The sequence below is a fragment of the Rhineura floridana genome, chromosome 15 (assembly GCF_030035675.1).
Source record: "Rhineura floridana isolate rRhiFlo1 chromosome 15, rRhiFlo1.hap2, whole genome shotgun sequence".
NCBI lineage: Eukaryota > Metazoa > Chordata > Lepidosauria > Squamata > Rhineuridae > Rhineura > Rhineura floridana.
This window is the reverse complement of record NC_084494.1, coordinates 31,555,023-31,574,207: the sequence shown is the minus strand read 5'-3', so window position 1 is coordinate 31,574,207 and position 19,185 is coordinate 31,555,023. Positions and strand designations below refer to the sequence as shown.

Sequence of the window (19,185 nt, the reverse complement as noted above, 5' to 3'; positions counted from 1 at the left end):
TTTTCTTCAACTGGTTCTGACAGAAGTGAATGTAGTTTTCTTTCTCTCTCACTTCCTTTACCATTTTGTGCCACTCATTCATTCACCAAAATGAGCTTATTTTTTCTGCTAATTTCTTTTAGCTAAGATCAAACCTGCACCCCCCATCCAGTCCCAATGATCCTAGAGCCCAGCTGTTTCACCATTCTGTCTTGTGGCTCACCCCACTGTTCAGAACAGTTTTGCCTAAAATATAATAGGATATACATGGGTGCAATAGCACCAATTCATGATCTTTTAAAAATTTTCAATAGAAATCTGAGCCTGCTTCTGGAAAGCTTATTATTGGATGAGGAGCAAAACTGAACTGATAAGAAGAGCAAGTGTCCTGGCGAGGATACCTTTTTATTCTCAAGTCAAGTCTGGGGCATTTTGGGTGCATTCATGCCTTGTTGTGAGGAAATTACAGAGGCTTGTACTTTCAGTTATTTTACAACCTGATCCATACTTAAGTGATTGAAGGTAATCCAATTTATTCTAAGTGGTGTTAAATTGACTCAGATCCTAGTATTCACTTAAAATGGGTTGCAGTTTGAGCTGTTGGCATCATTCTCTCATGAGGTTTGAAACTCTTCCTGCTTTATTGCTAGATGATAAAACAGGGCAGGATTTGATCCTTTAGAAATGCTGCTTGACGCTGCTCATCTAGCTCAATGGTAATGTCTTTTTTTCTTTTGGCAGTTTGTACTTTTATGTTGCACATCTTGCCTGGGATCTTTGCCCATCATTGCACTCCCCACAATTACAAACATCCAAATGGAATGTAAAGTAGACATCAGTGTGCTGTTCTGTCATTGTACACCAACAAAATGAAGTTTGCATGTGTATTTGTTAAGAGTTCAGTTCTGTTTGCTCAGGTATAAGATTTGACTCTCCTGTAAATGCACAGTTATAGATGGCAATGCACACGTCTTTGGTGTATTGTGTTTGCTCCCCCCCCCCAGAATCATTAAAGTTATCAAGACAAGGGATCATTGTTGGACTTTTTCCCACCCACCCTTAGGATACCAACTATGATGTATCCTCATCTTTAAATGTGGGTATGCCACAAATCACACACAAAGTAGAGGGCAGGGGGAAATTTAAGCAGCAAATGTTACATGAGTCACAGGGGCTAGACACATAGGAAGCTGCCATATATAGAGTCAATGGCTGCTAGCCACAATAGCTTTATTCTGCCTTCACTGTTGAAAGCAGTATGTTTCTGAATACCAATAGCTGGGAATCACAGGTGCGGAGAATGCTGTTGCACCCAGGTGCTGCTTGAAACCTTCCCATGGGCACCTAGTTGGCCCCTGTGAGAACAGATGGGTCTTTGGCCTGAACCAGCAGGGCTCTTTGTACGTTCTTAGGCCATGGGTCCATCTAGCTCAGTACTGTCTACACTGACTGGCAGCAGCTCTCTATGGTGTTAGTTGGGACATTTCCAGCCCTACCTGGAGATGCTGGGGACTGAACCTGGAGTCTTCTGAATGTAAAGCAGATGCTCTTACCACTGAGCTATGGTACTTCCTCCCCTGCTCACAGCTTACCTCCCTGTGGCAGGTCCCTCATCTAGCATTTGTCCATCTGGCTTCTGTTACCACAAATAAATCCAACTCAGAAAAAAAATTAGGACAAAACAAAAAGAGGGGGCAATTTCTGGTGCTCAATGAAGCAAAATGCTTTATTGTAGGTCTACACATTTCTAAGTTAAGAACTCTTTCAGGAGCTATTGACAGAAACAATGGACCACAATAGTACAGTGATTCTTAAAAATACAAGCTACATACATACTATAGGAAGTTTACATGTTCCAAAAATCTTTTACAACTAAAATCTAGCCATCCTGAACATTTAAACATATCAGGCTTTTACATTTCAAAATAAGAACTGGAAGGGCGGAGGAAACATTTGCCAGGTACTAAAATCAAACCTTAGGCATTAAATATAACAAATCTTACATTTTTCTAAGTAGTACACAGCCTAACATTTGCCAAATGAACAGAAAAAACTGCCTGAAATGAAGGTAGGTACATGGTGGGGCATGGTGAAGGTTCTGTAGCCCTCCCCCTCCACCAAGGCAGACCTATATGTAATGAGAGGTCAAATCACACCTAGAGTTTGGTCCTTGAGAGATCCATTCATATAATCCTGGAACCACTCTGAAATGTAAATCAGCATAGGAGCAGCTTTGCAATTCCACTGCTGAAATGTGTGAGTGACAATATGTAAACCAAACTCTATATCAGGCTTTAAACAGTTGGGAGGCAGAAACAATTGCTGATCTATTGTCAATCACCCAGCGAATGAGAGGTGGGATGGTGGGGGTCGGCAGGAGGTGTGGCGGTGGTGGCGGGGGAATGAGTGGCAGGGAATGAGAGGCAGGGTGGGGGTGGCAGGAGGTGTGGTGGCTGGGGAACAAGAGGCGGAGTGATGCTGGGGGGCAGCAGGAGATGTGGTGGTGGTGGCAGTGGAGGTGGCAGTGGGGGAATGAGAGGTGGGGTGGTGGGGCCACAGGAGGTGCAGCAGCAGTGGGGGAACAAGAGGCGGGGTAGTGCTGGGGGGCAGCACGAGGTGTGGCGGTGGCAGTGGCGGCAGCGGCAGCAGCAGGGGAACAAGAGGCAGGGGGCAGTAGGAGGTGCGGCGGAGGGGGAATGAGAGGCAAGGTGATGCTGGGGGGAGCAGGAGGTGTGGTGGCGGTGGCAGCGGGCGAACGAGAGGCGGGGTGGGGGTGGCAGGAGGTGCTGTGGTGGGGGAGCAAGAGGTGGGGGGGCGGCATTCCCTTTGGTATATCTGGCCATTTGAGATCTGATCCATATTACAAGGGCTATTAAGACGAAAACCAAAAAAACTTGACATATTAGAATCACCACAATGGGGTGCATTAAAAGGTTTAAACCTCCTTTGGCGCCTTCTCCCCAGCCAAACAGGGAATCCCACCATTTATGTGCCCCTATCTGTTTGATCTTGGCTGCTATATTGGTAATTGTATGGCGCTCGTGTTTTATCTGGAGTGTAGCTTGCTCTCCCATTTGTTTAACTGCTTCTAATTATTTCTGTAACATAGGATGAGAAAGTAACTTCTGGAGATGAGCTAGGCCATACCCTAATACAATGGGTTTGAAGTATTGAAACAAATCTGGATTAACTAATGTTCTCTGGATGGTCCATACAGGGACTTTAAATGAAAAATCACATCCTACTATTTCCTCAATACCACAAAAACATCTATTGATGTATCTTAGCATAGGTTGTATATAATACTTATCAATAACAGCAAAATCACAAAACGTTCTAAGGCACACACACCCATGTCCAGAATATACAATGGTTGAACTTGATTCATTTCTTAGCATGAAAGAGCAATACAATACATCATTCTGAGAGAAAAGCAATCTTGATGGGATTCCAAACTATCATCTTCACAAACAAATCCTAACTTCTTATGATGTTGACAACCTTTCACATTAATGGTTACCCATCTTGCATGCTTAATTATGGCCCACTGGTGAACTTCCTGGGCATAAAGAACTAAATCTTAATCTACAGTGATTCCCAATGGAATTACAGGATATACAGTAATGATTTCAGACGCTTCTACCATTACATAGACAATTTTAATGCATGATTTTGCTTATCATATGTGGCATTGACAAGGCTCCACCAGTCTTCCAATTTTCTTTCTCCCTTGGACACTTGATGTTGAATTAGGGACCTAATTTCCCTGGGTATAAACCCACTATCTGTCATGTGAGTAAGTTCCAAAGCCACTGTATGGGTTCAATTCTGCATTTCGGTGCATGTAATGGCCAAGGAAATAGTCTGTTGTAAGGACTGCATGGTATTTATCATGTCATGATAATCTTTTTCCATTCTCTGTTCCCACATTGGAAGTAAACTGGAATGTTGTCCCAGGAGGTTGTTCCAAGTGGTCCGAAGCCTGGTCGGTCCAGTTGCACAGGACCCCTTGGAGCACTCTAAAGCCTCCTGTGACGCATTTGCAAAACATTTTGCTGATAAAATTGATCGTCTGAAGAGTTCGATTCCGTACGCCGTGGAAACAGAAAGTGGGCCAGAGGCAGTCAGTTGCGATCCAGTCCGGTGGGATCGGTTTCAGCCTCTTCCCTCTGAGGAAGTGGACAAGGTGCTCTCTACTGTGAGACCGACCACCTGTTTGTTTGATCCTTGCCCCACATGGCTCATTGTGAGCTGTAAAGAGAGACTGAGCGAAGGGATCAAGGCTGTGGTAAATGCCTCCTTGGAAGAGGGGGCACTGCCATCTGCCCTCAAGGAGGCGGTAATAAAGCCCATCTTAAAAAAGCCCTCCTTGGATCCCCAAGATTTGAATAACTTTCGCCCAGTCTCCAATTTACCATTTTTGGGCAAGGTGATCGAACACGTGGTGGCCAAACAGTTACAGACACACTTGGAGGAAGCGGATTATTTAGATCCATTCCAATCGGGCTTCAGGACTGGACATGGAACTGAAACAGCCTTGGTCGCTCTGGTGGATGATTTGAGGAGGGCGTTGGATAGGGGTGAATACTCATTCCTCGTCCTCCTGGATCTCTCTGCGGTTTTTGATACCATTGACCACGGTATCCTTTTGGATCGCCTGGAGAGATTGGGAATTGGGGCACTGTGTTACAGTGGTTCCGATCCTATCTCTCTGACAGGCACCAACGAGTGGCAGTGGTGGAGGAGGTTTCAGACCCTTGGCCTCTTAATTGTGGTGTGCCACAGGGTTGTATCCTCTCTCCCATGCTATTTAATATATATGTAAAGCCGTTGGGGGCCATCATCAGGAGATTTGGGTTGCAGTGCCACCAATATGTGGATGACACTCAGCTCTATCTCTTATTTAAGTTCTCACCGGAGTTGGCTGTGGAGACCATTTCCAAGTGCCTGGAGTCCGTAAGTAAATGGATGGGAGGCAACAGGCTGAAACTGAACCCCGACAAGACTGAGGTACTGCTTGTGGGAGACAAGAAAAGATTGGGAGATATGGACCTGGTACTGAATGGGGTTAGTTTGCCCCTGAAGGACCAGATTCACAGCCTCGGGGTCATTCTTGACTCCCAGCTGTCCATGGAGGCTCAGGTATCAGCAGTGAGCCAGACAGCTTGGTATCAATTGCATCTGATACAGAGGCTGCGACCCTATCTTCCGGTTCATCTGCTCCTGCGGGTAGTGCATGCCCTGGTCTCCTCTCACTTAGACTACTGTAATGCGCTCTACGTTGGGCTACCCTTGAAGACGGTCCGGAAATTACAGCTGGTACAGAATGCGGCGGCACGGTTGATTACGAACAGCCGCCGGCAGGATCACATCACCCCTGTGCTTGAAGATCTATACTGGTTACCAGTTGGTTACCGAGCCCAATTCAAGGTGTTGGTATTAACCTTTAAAGCCCTACACGGTTTCGGTCCAGTGTATCTAAAGGAGCGCCTCCAGCATCACCAAGTATGCCGCCTGACGAGATCAGCCTCTCAAGACCTTATCTCGGTCCCACCAGTTAAAACAGCTAGACTGGTGTGGACCAGAGAGAGGGCATTCTTGGTTGTGGCCCCCACACTCTGGAACTCTCTGCCATATGACCTATGCCATGTCCCTTCCTTGGTAGGTTTCCGCCAAGGACTGAAAACATGGCTGTTTCAGCGGGCATATAGAATCCCTAGTTAATTTTAGTTTTATAGTGTACAGATGTGGGTAAATTGAATATGTTATGACTGTATTTATATGTGTATTTTATATGTGTATTTTAAATTTAATTATGTACGCCGCCTAGAGTGGCTGTTCATTCAGCCAGATAGGCGGCCTAAAAATAAAATTTTATTTTATTTTTATGATTTGGGGGGTTTCAGTAATCTTTTCCAGAGCCGTATTGATAGGTTCTGTCATCTTACTTATTTCTTCAGTGGTATAATGTAATTTGTTGGCTAATATTTCAATATTGGTAGCATCCAGAAAAGCAGCTCCAGTACCCAGCCACCCTGACAAATCCTGCTTATTTCTCTTCCCATTCTCCCCTTCCCATAATTTAACCCAATTATCCCATCCCTTATTACTCATCTCTAAATATGATGCACAAACAGGGAATTCCTTTGCAATGTTTAATTTCTCAAATGAGACTACCACTTCCTTAAGTGCAGTCCCTGGTTTTATCAATAATTGCTGGGGGTGGTTCAATTTAATCACGTGAGATCCAACAAGATCATAACCTATTGAATTAAAAGGAATATGATATTGTCCATAACGGCAGTACTTTTCCTGGATAGACATTATCCAGTCTGGAGGACCGACAGTGTGTATCTTGGTCACGTCCATAAGTCCATTGAACCTCTGCCAATTTGTCATAGTTCTGGGATATTCTTGCCCTTTTGATGAAATCAAGACAAGAGCCAGTTCATCGGTGGGTCTTCTTTTCTTGGCACTTGCCATAAAAAACTGGAAGTGCAAAGGTGTTCCCTCCCCCCAAGTGATCATAAAAATCCATAAAATGTTGCAAACTTCTTCATGAATCATGTCGCTACCTTGGGACATTTCACCGAATTGTGGGGTGCAAGAAATCTTGGTGTCCACAGAAGAATCATGGCAAAAATGAACTTGCTGCTCCTGGGGACCCTTGGTGCATTTAATTAATCGTGACTCCTCATAAGCAGCACGCTGTGAGACAGGTAGCTGATGGAGGATATATTTTTCCAATTGTCTCCTGGAAGCGTTACTTAGCAACCCTGGAAATCGACAAGCCATCTCCACCTCTGTGTCCTGATAACAGATCCAAGCATTTGTGGGGATGGGCTCGATGTCAGTATTTTCCAGGACACCTGCCTTCCACGCTGCATGTGCTCCTAAGATTCCCCATATCATCAACAGGATAGTGGGCATGTTCTGGTGCTTTAAGAAAATAAAACAGAAATTATTCTTTTCCCTCCCCCTTCCATGAGTCAATCCATTAATTTGCCCAAGACATTCCTTACCCACCACAAATAGTCACTGACTCTTTAACCTTTTCACAGTTTTTCTACATTTCTCAAACCTTCTGTCTACATCCTGTATGCCTCAATCTTAAAACTACCCCTGTCCAATGGGAACTGGGGTTCCTTCCACATACCACCCTTTATTAAAGGTTATGTCAGTATGCTTTTACCTGCTATAGGGAACCTTAAAACTTCCAGGACCACCTCTGCACTCCCTTCTCCCATCCTTTCTTCTTGAATCATTTGCTTAGACAAACAGAGCAAATTTCTTAAAAAAAAAACCTAACTGAACAATTGCAAAACCCAAGGAAAGAAAAAAATGCATATAACACCATTCAAGCTGTGCCCATTGAAGAATACCATATTACATCTTGGGCAATGAAGTCCTGAATTTGGGATGCATGCACACAACTAAAACTGGAGGGAGAGAGCACATCAGGTGGTTTGTCCTTCCACTCCTTAGTTACAAGAACTTGTACCTTCAGTGAGGCACCAAGAAAATATTTAGTATTACAGGCATCTTTGTCAGCGTGTCTGTAAGTCTTACCCCCATGTCTTTGTCTGTACACCATCTGAATGCACTTTCCCTGCTTCTTACCATGGGTCACACTCACATCTTCCCGTTTCTTAGATTTGGATTTGCTTACAGGATCCTTTGCTGCTTTTGTGTCCAAATCTTTTTTGTGTAATGCATTTGAATCTGAGATTCCTTTCCCTAATGTTGTGCTTAATTCTGATACATGTGGGATCTTCCTCTTTTGGATTTCTCTTGCTGCAGATGCAAAACAAAGCACAGTCAGTAGCACCAGCATATAACATTCCAAATACAATTGTGCTTCCTTTTGTACCATGTCAGGGAGTTTCATTGGTGAACACCCTGTTTGCAGAGCGATTGCTCTGGGTTCCCTGTTACTCAGCCTGTCAGAGACTGCATGCAATAACACATTTGCATCAGTGCTGGAATTTGCACACACAAAGCATGACAATGAAGAAAGCAGCTCCCTGTTGGAATTGGGGTTTTACAACTTGTCCATTCTCATGCAGATAGCATCAGAAACCAGCTGCTGTTTTGGAAGCCAAATTGTATTAATTTTCAAAGTAACTTCAGATCCTGGATAGACTCTTCCTGAAGCTAGAAGCTCTATACTTTGAGTCTTATTTTGATCCAAAGGCTGTTTGCCAGCAAGAGATTGTTCCTTAGGAAAATAATGTTCATTAGCAAGAGACTGTGGTGTCGTAGACCCAAGGGAAGCATTCAAATCAGTATTTCTTTCCATGGAAGTGGGCACATCTTGTGTGTTTTCAAGCAAATCTGAAGCATTTAAATAAGGGCCTGCAATTTCAGAAGATGTTTTTATATGTTCCTCTTTAAGAACATTAACAGGACTTTGCTCAGTAACAGGAGCCCTTCTGTTTCCAGCTGTTTCTGGACTTTCAACTTCTTTGGTTAAAGAAAACTTTTCCCTTTGTGCCAAAGAGGGTTCTGCACTGTGATCCATGACAGCTGTTCTAGGAGAGAATCGCCTCCCCCCATAGCTACAGAATTTGCACTAAAGACCTCTGGTTTTTGCAAACTGGATTCATCTGAAAAACCCAAGCCTGGTTTTCTGGCCACTGTTCCCAGTTCCCAAATGGTGGCCTCCACATTCATTCTGCCTTTGCCTGGGGAGGGTACCAACGTACAATCTCTTGGACAATTTTATTATGAGCTGGCCCCATCCCAGTGGTTTCCACCACATTTTTCATTATAATGGGTGCAAGTACCTGTGACTCCTTCCATTCAGGATTTAAAGGAGCAGATGATACTGCATCTTCTGGGAGGGGGGGAAGGCCCCATTCCTCATCCCCATCACCCGAAACATGCATAACTGTGGCCACCAACCCCTGTTGGACCTGCAACTGTCTTTCCAGTTCTTTAAGTTGAGCTTTGCTCTCATCATGGCTAACATTCAACATTTGCTCTCGTGCTCTAACCACCAGGTGTTCAGCAGTTAATTTTGCCCTGGTACATTCATCCTCTTTCTTTTTCAACTCCTTACGAGCCATCTCAGCCTGGACTAATGCTTCATCTCTCTCCCTCTCCATTTGTCTTAAAGAAGAAGCCCACCTGATTTTTTCTGCTACCATATTCATTCATTCATGGCCAAAATTGTCACAATCATTTCTCCATCCTTCATTCAAATCTACCCGTTCATTATCAAAGGCCTCAATCAAACTTCGCTCTTTGGCAAAAACCTCTCTTTCCTTACCAAATGCCTCCTCTGCCTGCGCCAACTTACTCCTTGACTCCTGACTTTTCTTGCGTTCTTCCTCTAACAGATCTGACAAATCCTGACATGCATTATAAAGTTCCCAAGCAGCTGCAGCACTTTTCTTTGATTTCGAAGGCCTGTATTCTTTGCAATATCCCACATAGGCCTCAGTCATGGTTTTCATAGGGTCATCTGTCTTAAAACAATCATCATCCCATACACACCTTCCTTTCTTAATCAACCATTTCTCTAGGCACTCTACTGGACTCATAAAGCATTTTGTTCCCTCCGTGGCTGCCACTTTTGCCATAGCTTAGAAATCACCAACACCAAAAGCAAAATGCAAAGAATACAATAGTGCACACACAAACAACCAAGCCTAGTCTCAAAATAAGTTCAGGTATGAGCCACCTTCAAATGCCACATTCCCAGATCAAGTCACTCATGAGCAAAGCTGTTGTCACCAGCTTTTCCTCCCAGATTGACTCTCAAAAGGAAAACCCAGAGGTGGGGGGTATCTAAAGGGACAGGAACCAGTTAGGAGTCTCTGCCAGCCAGAGCACTAAACATTCCTGTTTCCACCTTTTCCAAGTACCTAGCCCCACCAGCTCAAAATACTTGCAAGGCTTCATTCCCCAGGACGTTGGGGAAGGGGAGGGAGACACATATGTTATCAAGGGCTTTCAAAATGGATGCGACCCAGTTTAGGGAACCCCCTTAGTAGCTTCTGGCCACCAGTGGGTTAACCTTCTCTCTAGTATCAACTTTGGCTAATCGCTGTGCCACAATCACAACCACCATGTGCCAAAGCTTTGTTGCCAGGGACAGAAGGGGAGGAAGATAACCATGTGCCAGGGAATTTCTATACCTTAACCTCTACATTTTACCAAAGCATTGAAAGGACATTTCCCCACTTATTTTAAAACAAGAGACGGCAAAACATAGTAACAAAGGAAAAGGAAATCACACTCATTCCAGACACATTCAGAACTTGGCTACCTGTTTCCCTGGATTGCAGGACTGTTCACGTTACTTTATTTCCTGCAACCCTTGCTGCCCGCCTGATTCTCCACCAGATTGTTACGACACGTGCTCTTGGGAACCTGAGTGTGAACTTGCCACCTCCATGTCCCATGAAACACACCTCCTTGAGAGGAGGGGATCTTTTGCTAGGGATAAAAACAAGCGCTTTGCCCTGAAATGTGCCTAAATGGTGCATATATATATATTTAACCCAAGAAATGCAGGTCCAAACCAAAATAAAGCAAAGTTTGATTTTATTGAGAGAAAGAATAGAATAGCATTACAGAATTACTTGGGTGCATGGCAGCATTAATCACTGATATCATAACCCATTCATAACATTAAACTAAAAAGATCAAAGAACCCTATTACTATAAAGAGTGACAGGTAGGAGAGATTACCTATCCTATGCCCGGAGTGGGCGGTTGAATACAGCCGAAGCTATGTGGAAGAGCTCTGATCCAAAACCAGGAAGGAATCTCCTGGTCTCAAGATTTTGCACCGAGACCCAGAGTCTCTCCCCGGTTCTGTCCCTGCGTTCCTTGAGAGCGGAGTACACGTGTTGGAGCCCTGAACGCTCTTGCACCCCCTTCTTCTTGGTTTTAAAAGACTTTTTCCTCTCTCCCCCTCCTGCAAGAGAGGGGTTTGGGAATCTGCTGATGTTGTGTGAGTGTGCATTTTTCTCTCTGACCCTGAGAAAACTAAGGCTACTTAGAACAATGGAAGATTCACTGTGAGTGAGGCAAATCTGCCAAAGAAAAAGATAACATTTATGAAGAACATTTATGCAGTAGCTTTTGATTAATTTTTGTTTCTTAAATCTGCCCTTGTTCTTCCTTCACACAATACCTCTGGATTGCATGACGAGCCACCTAAGAAGGGGTGTGGGGTGGGAATTGTAGTTTTTAACAGGCTCCAAGGTCCTGCCTCATAACATAAATCACGGGCCACGTTTATTGAATAAAGCCAATTACATCCTTGATTGCATGGTAGAATGATCTGCAGAGCCATTCTGGAACTTATCTCACACCCATTGGGCAAGGGCATCCTGCCATGAGAAAAGGGAGGTGAGCCAAGCCTAATCCCTTATTTCCGGTCCCATCCCCGCAGGGTGGTTAAGGAGGCCTTCCTGATCCACCCCCCGTCAGGGCTGCATAACCTCTGAGTGGGTGGTACAGATTAGCCCCAAAGGTGAGCCTTATCCTGCCAATGGGCCGCACAACCTCCAAGGCAGACCTCAGAACCCACCAATCACCTTAAAGGATGCCTAAGGGTGGTCACCAAACCCTACCTTGTTAAATTCCACCGCAATCAGCCACAGAAGAGGACAAGCCTCTGCTTAGTCCCTCTTCCCCCACCTGCGCCAAATTAATTCACACAGGGCACTCTGCAGATCACAAAGAAACAGATCATTACCAAGGTCAGACATATATACACCGTCTGGCCTGTAAAGATCGGCCCGCTCACACCTCACCTCTCAATGATGTATTACCTCACCCTGCTGATAAGCAAGGGCGAGACGGACTTCCCTATTTACTTTACAGCTAGCTTTATTCAGGCCTCTGGGATCATTCCCACTCCTCCAAATTCTCCTCTGGAGAATATCAGACCAAACAATCATGGTGCTAGGCCACCTACTGCATATGGCCACAAAGTCCTGGCAAGCCTGAATGATAAGGGCTTTCCCCTTCAACATTCCCAGTCTATTGCCGCCCAAATGTATAATCAAATCCTGCAGAGTGTGCTGCACCAATGAAGCATGTTGGCAGGAGGCGTTCTGACAGTATGCCACATCTACCCAGCCACTGGACCAGAGCGCAATGGCTGAGCCCCAACTGGGTTTCGTGCCTGATCTGCCATGCCCTCCTTTTGGCCCAGAACTCCATCTGTGGCCACACATGAGTACCTTGACTCTCTCCAGTACCCTCCAACCTGTTGAAACAGAAACAACAATTATCAATATGCTCAGCAGCACAATGGTTAAGGAGGGCCCTTAAATGGCCTGCCGCCAGTGCCCCACTGCCTGCATGGCTGTGCTCCCACAACCCAATGTAACTACTATAGAAGCTACACCCATCTGGAAAGAGTGTGTACCAAACTGTTTGGGATCCAACCCCAAACATGACTGTAATTAGAAGCTCCAGTCAGCCCCTCAAAGGCAGAGAGTGGTCACTGCACTCTATTATAAGGTGAGTAGTAGTTTCCATAATGTCCATACGGGGTAATTGCATCCTTATTATCAGAGCAGCCCTTGCTGGCTCAGCATAACAGTAGATCAGTTGGGATTAGATATGGCATGTGGAAAGAATTGATGAAATGATCCCTAATAAAGCATGGCCACAACAGTTAGTCGCAATGCACCATGTGCAAAGTCCATCCCTTTGACTTCTCAGGTGTGTTTGCTACTCCTGATACAAGTCTCGAATATGGCTATTTCTGTTCCTCACATCTCAGAAACTGGTCAGGTTACAGTGACAAGGCCCGTCTCACAATGGACCAAAACTGAAACTTAGTCAAAGGCTGACTATCCTGGTGACAAAATAACAACCCTCTAGACTTACCTCTAAACCACAAAATGAACCTCACCCTGACAATAAAAGTTGTAAGCTGTGGCCCATGAAGTACCCCACTTCTGGCCCATAAAGGAACCAGGTTTTCACCTCAGCACCAAGTATGATGTAAGCTAAACCATTGTGGGGCAGTTAACCACCAACAACGTCCTGTTCTCATCCTCACAATAAAAGATGTAAGCTGTGGTCCATAAAGGACCCTGCTACTGGCCAATGAAGCACCCCGCTACTGGCCCATAAAGGACCCTGCTTCAGGCCCATGAAAGACCCCATTTCTGACCCACATACGAGCCCGCTTCTGGCCCATAAAGGACCAGATTCTGGCCCATAGAGGACCCCACTTCGGCCCATAAAGGAACCAGGTTTTCGCCCCAGCACCAAGTATGATGCAAGCTAAAGCATTGTGGGGCTGTTACCATCAACAATGTCCTGTTCTCCTCACCTTGACAATAAAAGATGTAAGCTGTGGCCCATGAAGGACCGTGCTTGTGGCCCATAAAGGACATCGCTTCTGGCCCATAAAGGACCCCGCTTCTGGCCTATGAAAGAAACAGGTTTTTGCCCCAGCACCAAGTATGATGCAAACTAAACCATTGTGGGGCAGTTAGCCACCAGCAATGTCCTCTTTGCCTCAACCTGACAATAAAAGATATAAGCTGTGGCCTATGAAGGACCCCGCTTCTGGCCCATTAGGACCTCGCTTCTGGCCCACGAAAGAACCAGTTTTTCACTCCAGCACCAAGTATGATGCAAGCTAAACCATGGTGGGGCAGTTAACCATCAACAATGTCCTGTTCTCCTCACCTTGACAATAAAAGTTGTAAGCTGTGGTCTATGAAGGACCCTGCTTCTGGCCCATAAAGGACCCTGCTTCTGGCCTATGAAGGAAACAGGTTTTTGCCCCAGCACCAAGTATGATGCAAACTAAACCATTGTGGGGCAGTTAGCCACGAACAATGTCCTTTTGCCTCAACCTGACAATAAAAGATGTAAGCTGCGGGCTATGAAGGACCCCGCTTCTGTCCATAAAGGAACAAAGTTTTTGCCCCAGCACCAAGTATGATGCAAACTAAATCATTGTGGGGCTCTTAGCCACCAAAAACGTCCTCTATGCCTCAATCTGACAATAAAAGATGTAAGCTGTGGCCTATGAAGGACCCCGCTGCTGGACCATAAAGGACCTTGCTTCTGGCCCATGAAAGAACCAGTTTTTCACTCCAGCACCAAGTATGATGCAAGCTAAACCATTGTGGGGCAGTTAACCATCAACAATGTCCTGTTCTCCTCACCTTGACAATAAAAGATGTAAGCTGTGGCCCATGAAGGACCCTGCTTCTGCCCAATGAAGGACCTCGGTTCTGGCCCATAAAGGACCCCCCTTCTGGCCTATGAAGGAAACAGGTTTCTGCCCCAGCACTAAGTATGATGCAAGCTAAACAATTGTGGGGCAGTTAGACACCAGCAATGTCCTCATTGCCTCAATCTGACAATAAAAAATTTAAGCTGTGGCCCATGAAGGACCCTGCTTCTGGCCATAAAGGACCCTGCTTCTGGCCCATGAAAGAACCAGGTTTTCACTCCTGCACCAAGTATGATGCAAGCTAAACCATTGTGGGGCAGTTAAGCATCAACAATGTCCTGTTCTCCTCACCTTGACAATAAAAGATGTAAGCTGTGGCCCATGAAGGACCGTGCTTGTGGCCCATAAAGGACATCGCTTCTGGCCCATAAAGGACCCCACTTCTGGCCTATGAAAGAAACAGGTTTTTGCCCCAGCACCAAGTATGATGCAAACTAAACCATTGTTGGGCAGGTAGGCACCAACAATGTCCTCTTTGCCTCCACCCGACAATAAAAGATGTAAGCTGTGGCACATAAAGGACCCCCTTCTGGCCCATGAAATAACCAGGTTTTCACTCCAGCACCAAGTATGATGCAAGCTAAACCATTGTGGGGCAGTTAACCATCAACAACGTCCTGTTCTCCTCACCTTGACAATAAAATTTGTAAGCTGTGGTCTATGAAGGACCCTGCTTCTGGCCCATAAAGGACCCCGCTTCTGGCCTATGAAGGAAACAGGTTTTTGCCCCAGCACCAAGTATGATGCAGACTAAACCATTGTGGGGCAGTTAGCCACCAACAATGTCCTTTTGCCTCAACCTGACAATAAAAGATGTAAGCTGCGGGCTATGAAGGACCCCGCTTCTGTCCATAAAGGAACAAAGTTTTCACCCCAGCACCAAGTATGATGCAAACTAAACCATTGTGGGGCAGTTAACCATCAACAACGCCCTCTATGCCTCAATCTGACAATAAAAGATGTAAGCTGTGGCCTATGAAGGACCCCGCTTCTGTCCATAAAGGACCTCGCTTCTGGCCCATGAAGGACCCCGCTTCTGGCCTATGAAGGAAACAGGTCTTTGCCCCAGCACCAAGTATGATGCACACTAAACCATTGTGGGGCAGGTAGCTACCAACTATGTCCTCTGTACCTCAACCTGACAAGAAAAGATGAAAGCTGTGGCCCATGAAGGACCCCGCTTCCGTCTACAAAGGGAATAGGTTTTCGCCCCAGCACCAAGTATGATGCAAACTAAACCATTGTGGGGCAGTTAGCCACCAACAACGTTGTGTTCTCCTCATCCTCACAATAAAAGATGTAAGCTGTGGCCCATGAAGGACCCCGCTTCTGGCCCATAAAGGACCCTGCTTCTGCCCCATGAAGAACCTCGGTTCTGGCCCATAAAGGACCCCCCTTCTGGCCTATGAAGGAAACAGGTTTCTGCCCCAGCACTAAGTATGATGCAAGCTAAACAATTGTTGGGCAGGTAGCCACCAACAATGTCGTCTTTGCCTCCACCCGACAATAAAAGATGTAAGCTCTGGCCCATAAAGGACCCCCTTCTGGCCCATGAAAGAACCAGTTTTTCACTCCAGCACCAAGTATGATGCAAGCTAAACCATTCTGGGGTAGTTAACCACCAACAACGTCCTGTTCTCCTCATCCTCACAGTAAGAGATGTAAGCTGCGGCTATTAAGAACACCGCTTCTGGACCATGAAAGAACCAGGTTTTCACTCCAGCACCAAGTATGATGCAAGCTAAACCATTGTGGGGCAGTTACCATCAACAATGTCCTGTTCTCCTCGCCCTGACAATAAAAGTTATAAGCTGTGCCCCATGAAGGACCCCGCTGCTGGCCCATAAAGGACCTTGCTTCTGGCCCATGAAATAACCAGGTTGTCACTCCAGCACCAAGTATGATGCAAGCTAAACCATTGTGGGGCAGTTAACCATCAACAATGTCCTGTTCTCACCGTGACAATATAAGGTGTCAGCTGTGGCCCATGAAGGAGCCTGCTTGTGGCCCATAAAGGACCTTGCTTCTGGTCCATAAAGGACCCCGCTTCTGGCCTATGAAAGAAACAGGTTTTTGCCCCAGCACCACGTATGATGCAAACTAAACCATTGTGGGGCAGGTAGCCACCAGCAATGTCCTCTTTGCCTCAACCTGACAATAAAAGATGTAAGCTATGGCCTATGAAGGACTCCACTTCTGGCCCATAAAGGACCCTGCTTCTGGCCCATGAAAGAACTAGGTTTTCACTCCAGCACCAAGTATGATGCAAACTAAATAATTGTGGGGCAGTTAGCCACCAACAATGTCCTTTTGCCTCAACCTGACAATAAAAGATGTAAGCTGTGGCCCATGAAAGACCCAGCTTCTGTCCACAAAGGAACCAAGTTTTCGCCCCACCACCAAGTATGATGCAAGCTAAACCATTGTGGGGCTGTTAGCCACCAGCAACGTCCTCTTTGCCTCAACCTGACAATAAAAGATGTAAGCTGTGGCCCATGAAGGATCCCACTTCTGCCTCATAAAGGACCTCGCTTCTGGCCCATGAAGGAACCAGGTTTTCGCCCCAGCACCAAGTATGATGCAAGCTAAACCATTGTGGGTCAATTATACACCAACAATGTCCTCTTTGCCTCAACCTAACAATAAAAGATGTAAGCTGTGGCCTATGAAGGACCCCGCTGTTGGCCCATAAAGGACCTTGCTTCTGGCCCATGAAAGAACCAGGTTTTCACTGCAGCACCAAGTATGAGGCAAACTAAACCATTGTGGGGCAGTAACCATCAACAATGTCCTGTTCTCCTCCCCTGACAATAAAAGTTGTAAGCTGTGCCCCATGAAGGACCCCGCTTCTGGCCCATGAAGTACACCACTTCTGGCCCATAAAGGAACCAGGTTTTCACCTCAGCACCAAGTATGATACAAGCTAAACCATTATGGGGCAGTTAACCACCAACAACGTCCTGTTCTCCTCATCCTCACAGTAAGAGATGTAAGCTGCGGCCCATGAAGGACCCCACTTCTGGCCCATAAAGGAACCAGGTTTTCACCTCAGCACCAAGTATGATGCAAGCTAAACCATTGTGGGGCAGGTAGCTACCAACAATGTCCTCTGTACCTCAACCTGACAAGAAAAGATGAAAACTGTGGCCCATGAAGGACCCCGCTTCCGTCTACAAAGGGAACAGGATTTTGGTCCAGCACCAAGTATGATGCAAGCTAAACCATTGTGGGGCAGTTAGCTACCAGCAATGTCCTCTTTGCCTCAATCTGACAATAAAAGATGTAAGCTGTGGCCCATGAAGGACCCTGCTTTTGGCCCATAAAGGACCCCACTTCTGGCCTATGAAAGAAACAGGTGTTTGCCCCAGCACCAAGTATGCTGCAAACTAAACCATTGTGGGGCAGGTAGCCACCAACAATGTCCTCTTTGCCTCCACCCAACAATAAAAGATGTAAGCTGTGGCCCATAAAGGACCCCCTTCTGGCCCATGAAATAACCAGGTTTTCACTCCAGCACCAAGTATGATGCAAGCTAAACCATTGTGGGGCAGTTAACCATCAACAATGTCCTGTTCTCCTTACCCTGATCATAACAGTTGTAAGCTGTGGCCCATGAAGGACCCCGCTCCTGGTCCATAAAGGACCCCGCTCCTGGTCCATAAAGGACCCCGCTCCTGGTCCATAAAGGACCCCGCTCCTGGTCCATAAAGGACCCCGCTCCTGGTCCATAAAGGACCCCGCTCCTGGTCCATAAAGGACCCCGCTCCTGGTCCATAAAGGACCCCGCTCCTGGTCCATAAAGGACCCCGCTCCTGGTCCATAAAGGACCCCGCTCCTGGTCCATAAAGGACCCCGCTCCTGGTCCATAAAGGACCCCGCTCCTGGTCCATAAAGGACCCCGCTTCTGGTCCATGAAGGAAATAGGTTTTCACCCCAGCACCACGTATGATGCAAGCTAAACCATTCTGGGGTAGTTAACCACCAACAACGTCCTGTTCTCCTCATCCTCACAGTAAGAGATGTAAGCTGCGGCTATTAAGAACACCGCTTCTGGACCATGAAAGAACCAGGTTTTCACTCCAGCACCAAGTATGATGCAAGCTAAACCATTGTGGGGCAGTTACCATCAACAATGTCCTGTTCTCCTCGCCCTGACAATAAAAGTTATAAGCTGTGCCCCATGAAGGACCCCGCTGCTGGCCCATAAAGGACCTTGCTTCTGGCCCATGAAATAACCAGGTTGTCACTCCAGCACCAAGTATGATGCAAGCTAAACCATTGTGGGGCAGTTAACCATCAACAATGTGCTGTTCTCACCGTGACAATATAAGGTGTCAGCTGTGGCCCATGAAGGAGCCTGCTTGTGGCCCATAAAGGACCTTGCTTCTGGTCCATAAAGGACCCCGCTTCTGGCCTATGAAAGAAACAGGTTTTTGCCCCAGCACCACGTATGATGCAAACTAAACCATTGTGGGGCAGGTAGCCACCAACAATGTCCTCTTTGCCTCCACCCAACAATAAAAGATGTAAGCTGTGGCCCATAAAGGACCCCCTTCTGGCCCATGAAATAACCAGGTTTTCACCCCAGCACCAAGTATGATGCAAGCTAAACCATTGTGGGGCAGTTAACCATCAACAATGTCCTGTTCTCCTTACCCTGATCATAACAGTTGTAAGCTGTGGCCCATGAAGGACCCCGCTTCTGGTCCATAAAGGACCCCGCTTCTGGTCCATAAAGGACGCCGCTTCTGGTCCATAAAGGACGCCGCTTCTGGTCCATAAAGGACGCCGCTTCTGGTCCATAAAGGACGCCGCTTCTGGTCCATAAAGGACCCCGCTTCTGGTCCATAAAGGACCCCGCTTCTGGTCCATAAAGGACCCCGCTTCTGGTCCATAAAGGACCCCGCTTCTGGTCCATAAAGGACCCCGCTTCTGGTCCATAAAGGACCCCGCTTCTGGTCCATAAAGGAAACAGGTTT

The 19,185-nt window shown here is 46.3% G+C and overlaps 1 protein-coding gene across 1 annotated transcript; it reads right to left on the bottom strand.

Moving 5' to 3' along the window:
- Positions 1–5,723: 5,723 nt before the first annotated feature.
- LOC133370410 (uncharacterized) lies at positions 5,724–8,098 on the bottom strand. The gene is made up of 2 exons (XM_061596689.1): positions 7,549–8,098; positions 5,724–6,918 (listed from the first exon to the last, which is right to left on the bottom strand). The coding sequence occupies exons 1-2, from the start codon at positions 7,600–7,602 to the stop codon at positions 5,854–5,856; spliced, it is 1,119 nt and encodes a 372-aa protein (XP_061452673.1). The 5' UTR covers positions 7,603–8,098; the 3' UTR covers positions 5,724–5,853.
- Between the last annotated feature and the right edge of the window lie 11,087 nt (positions 8,099–19,185).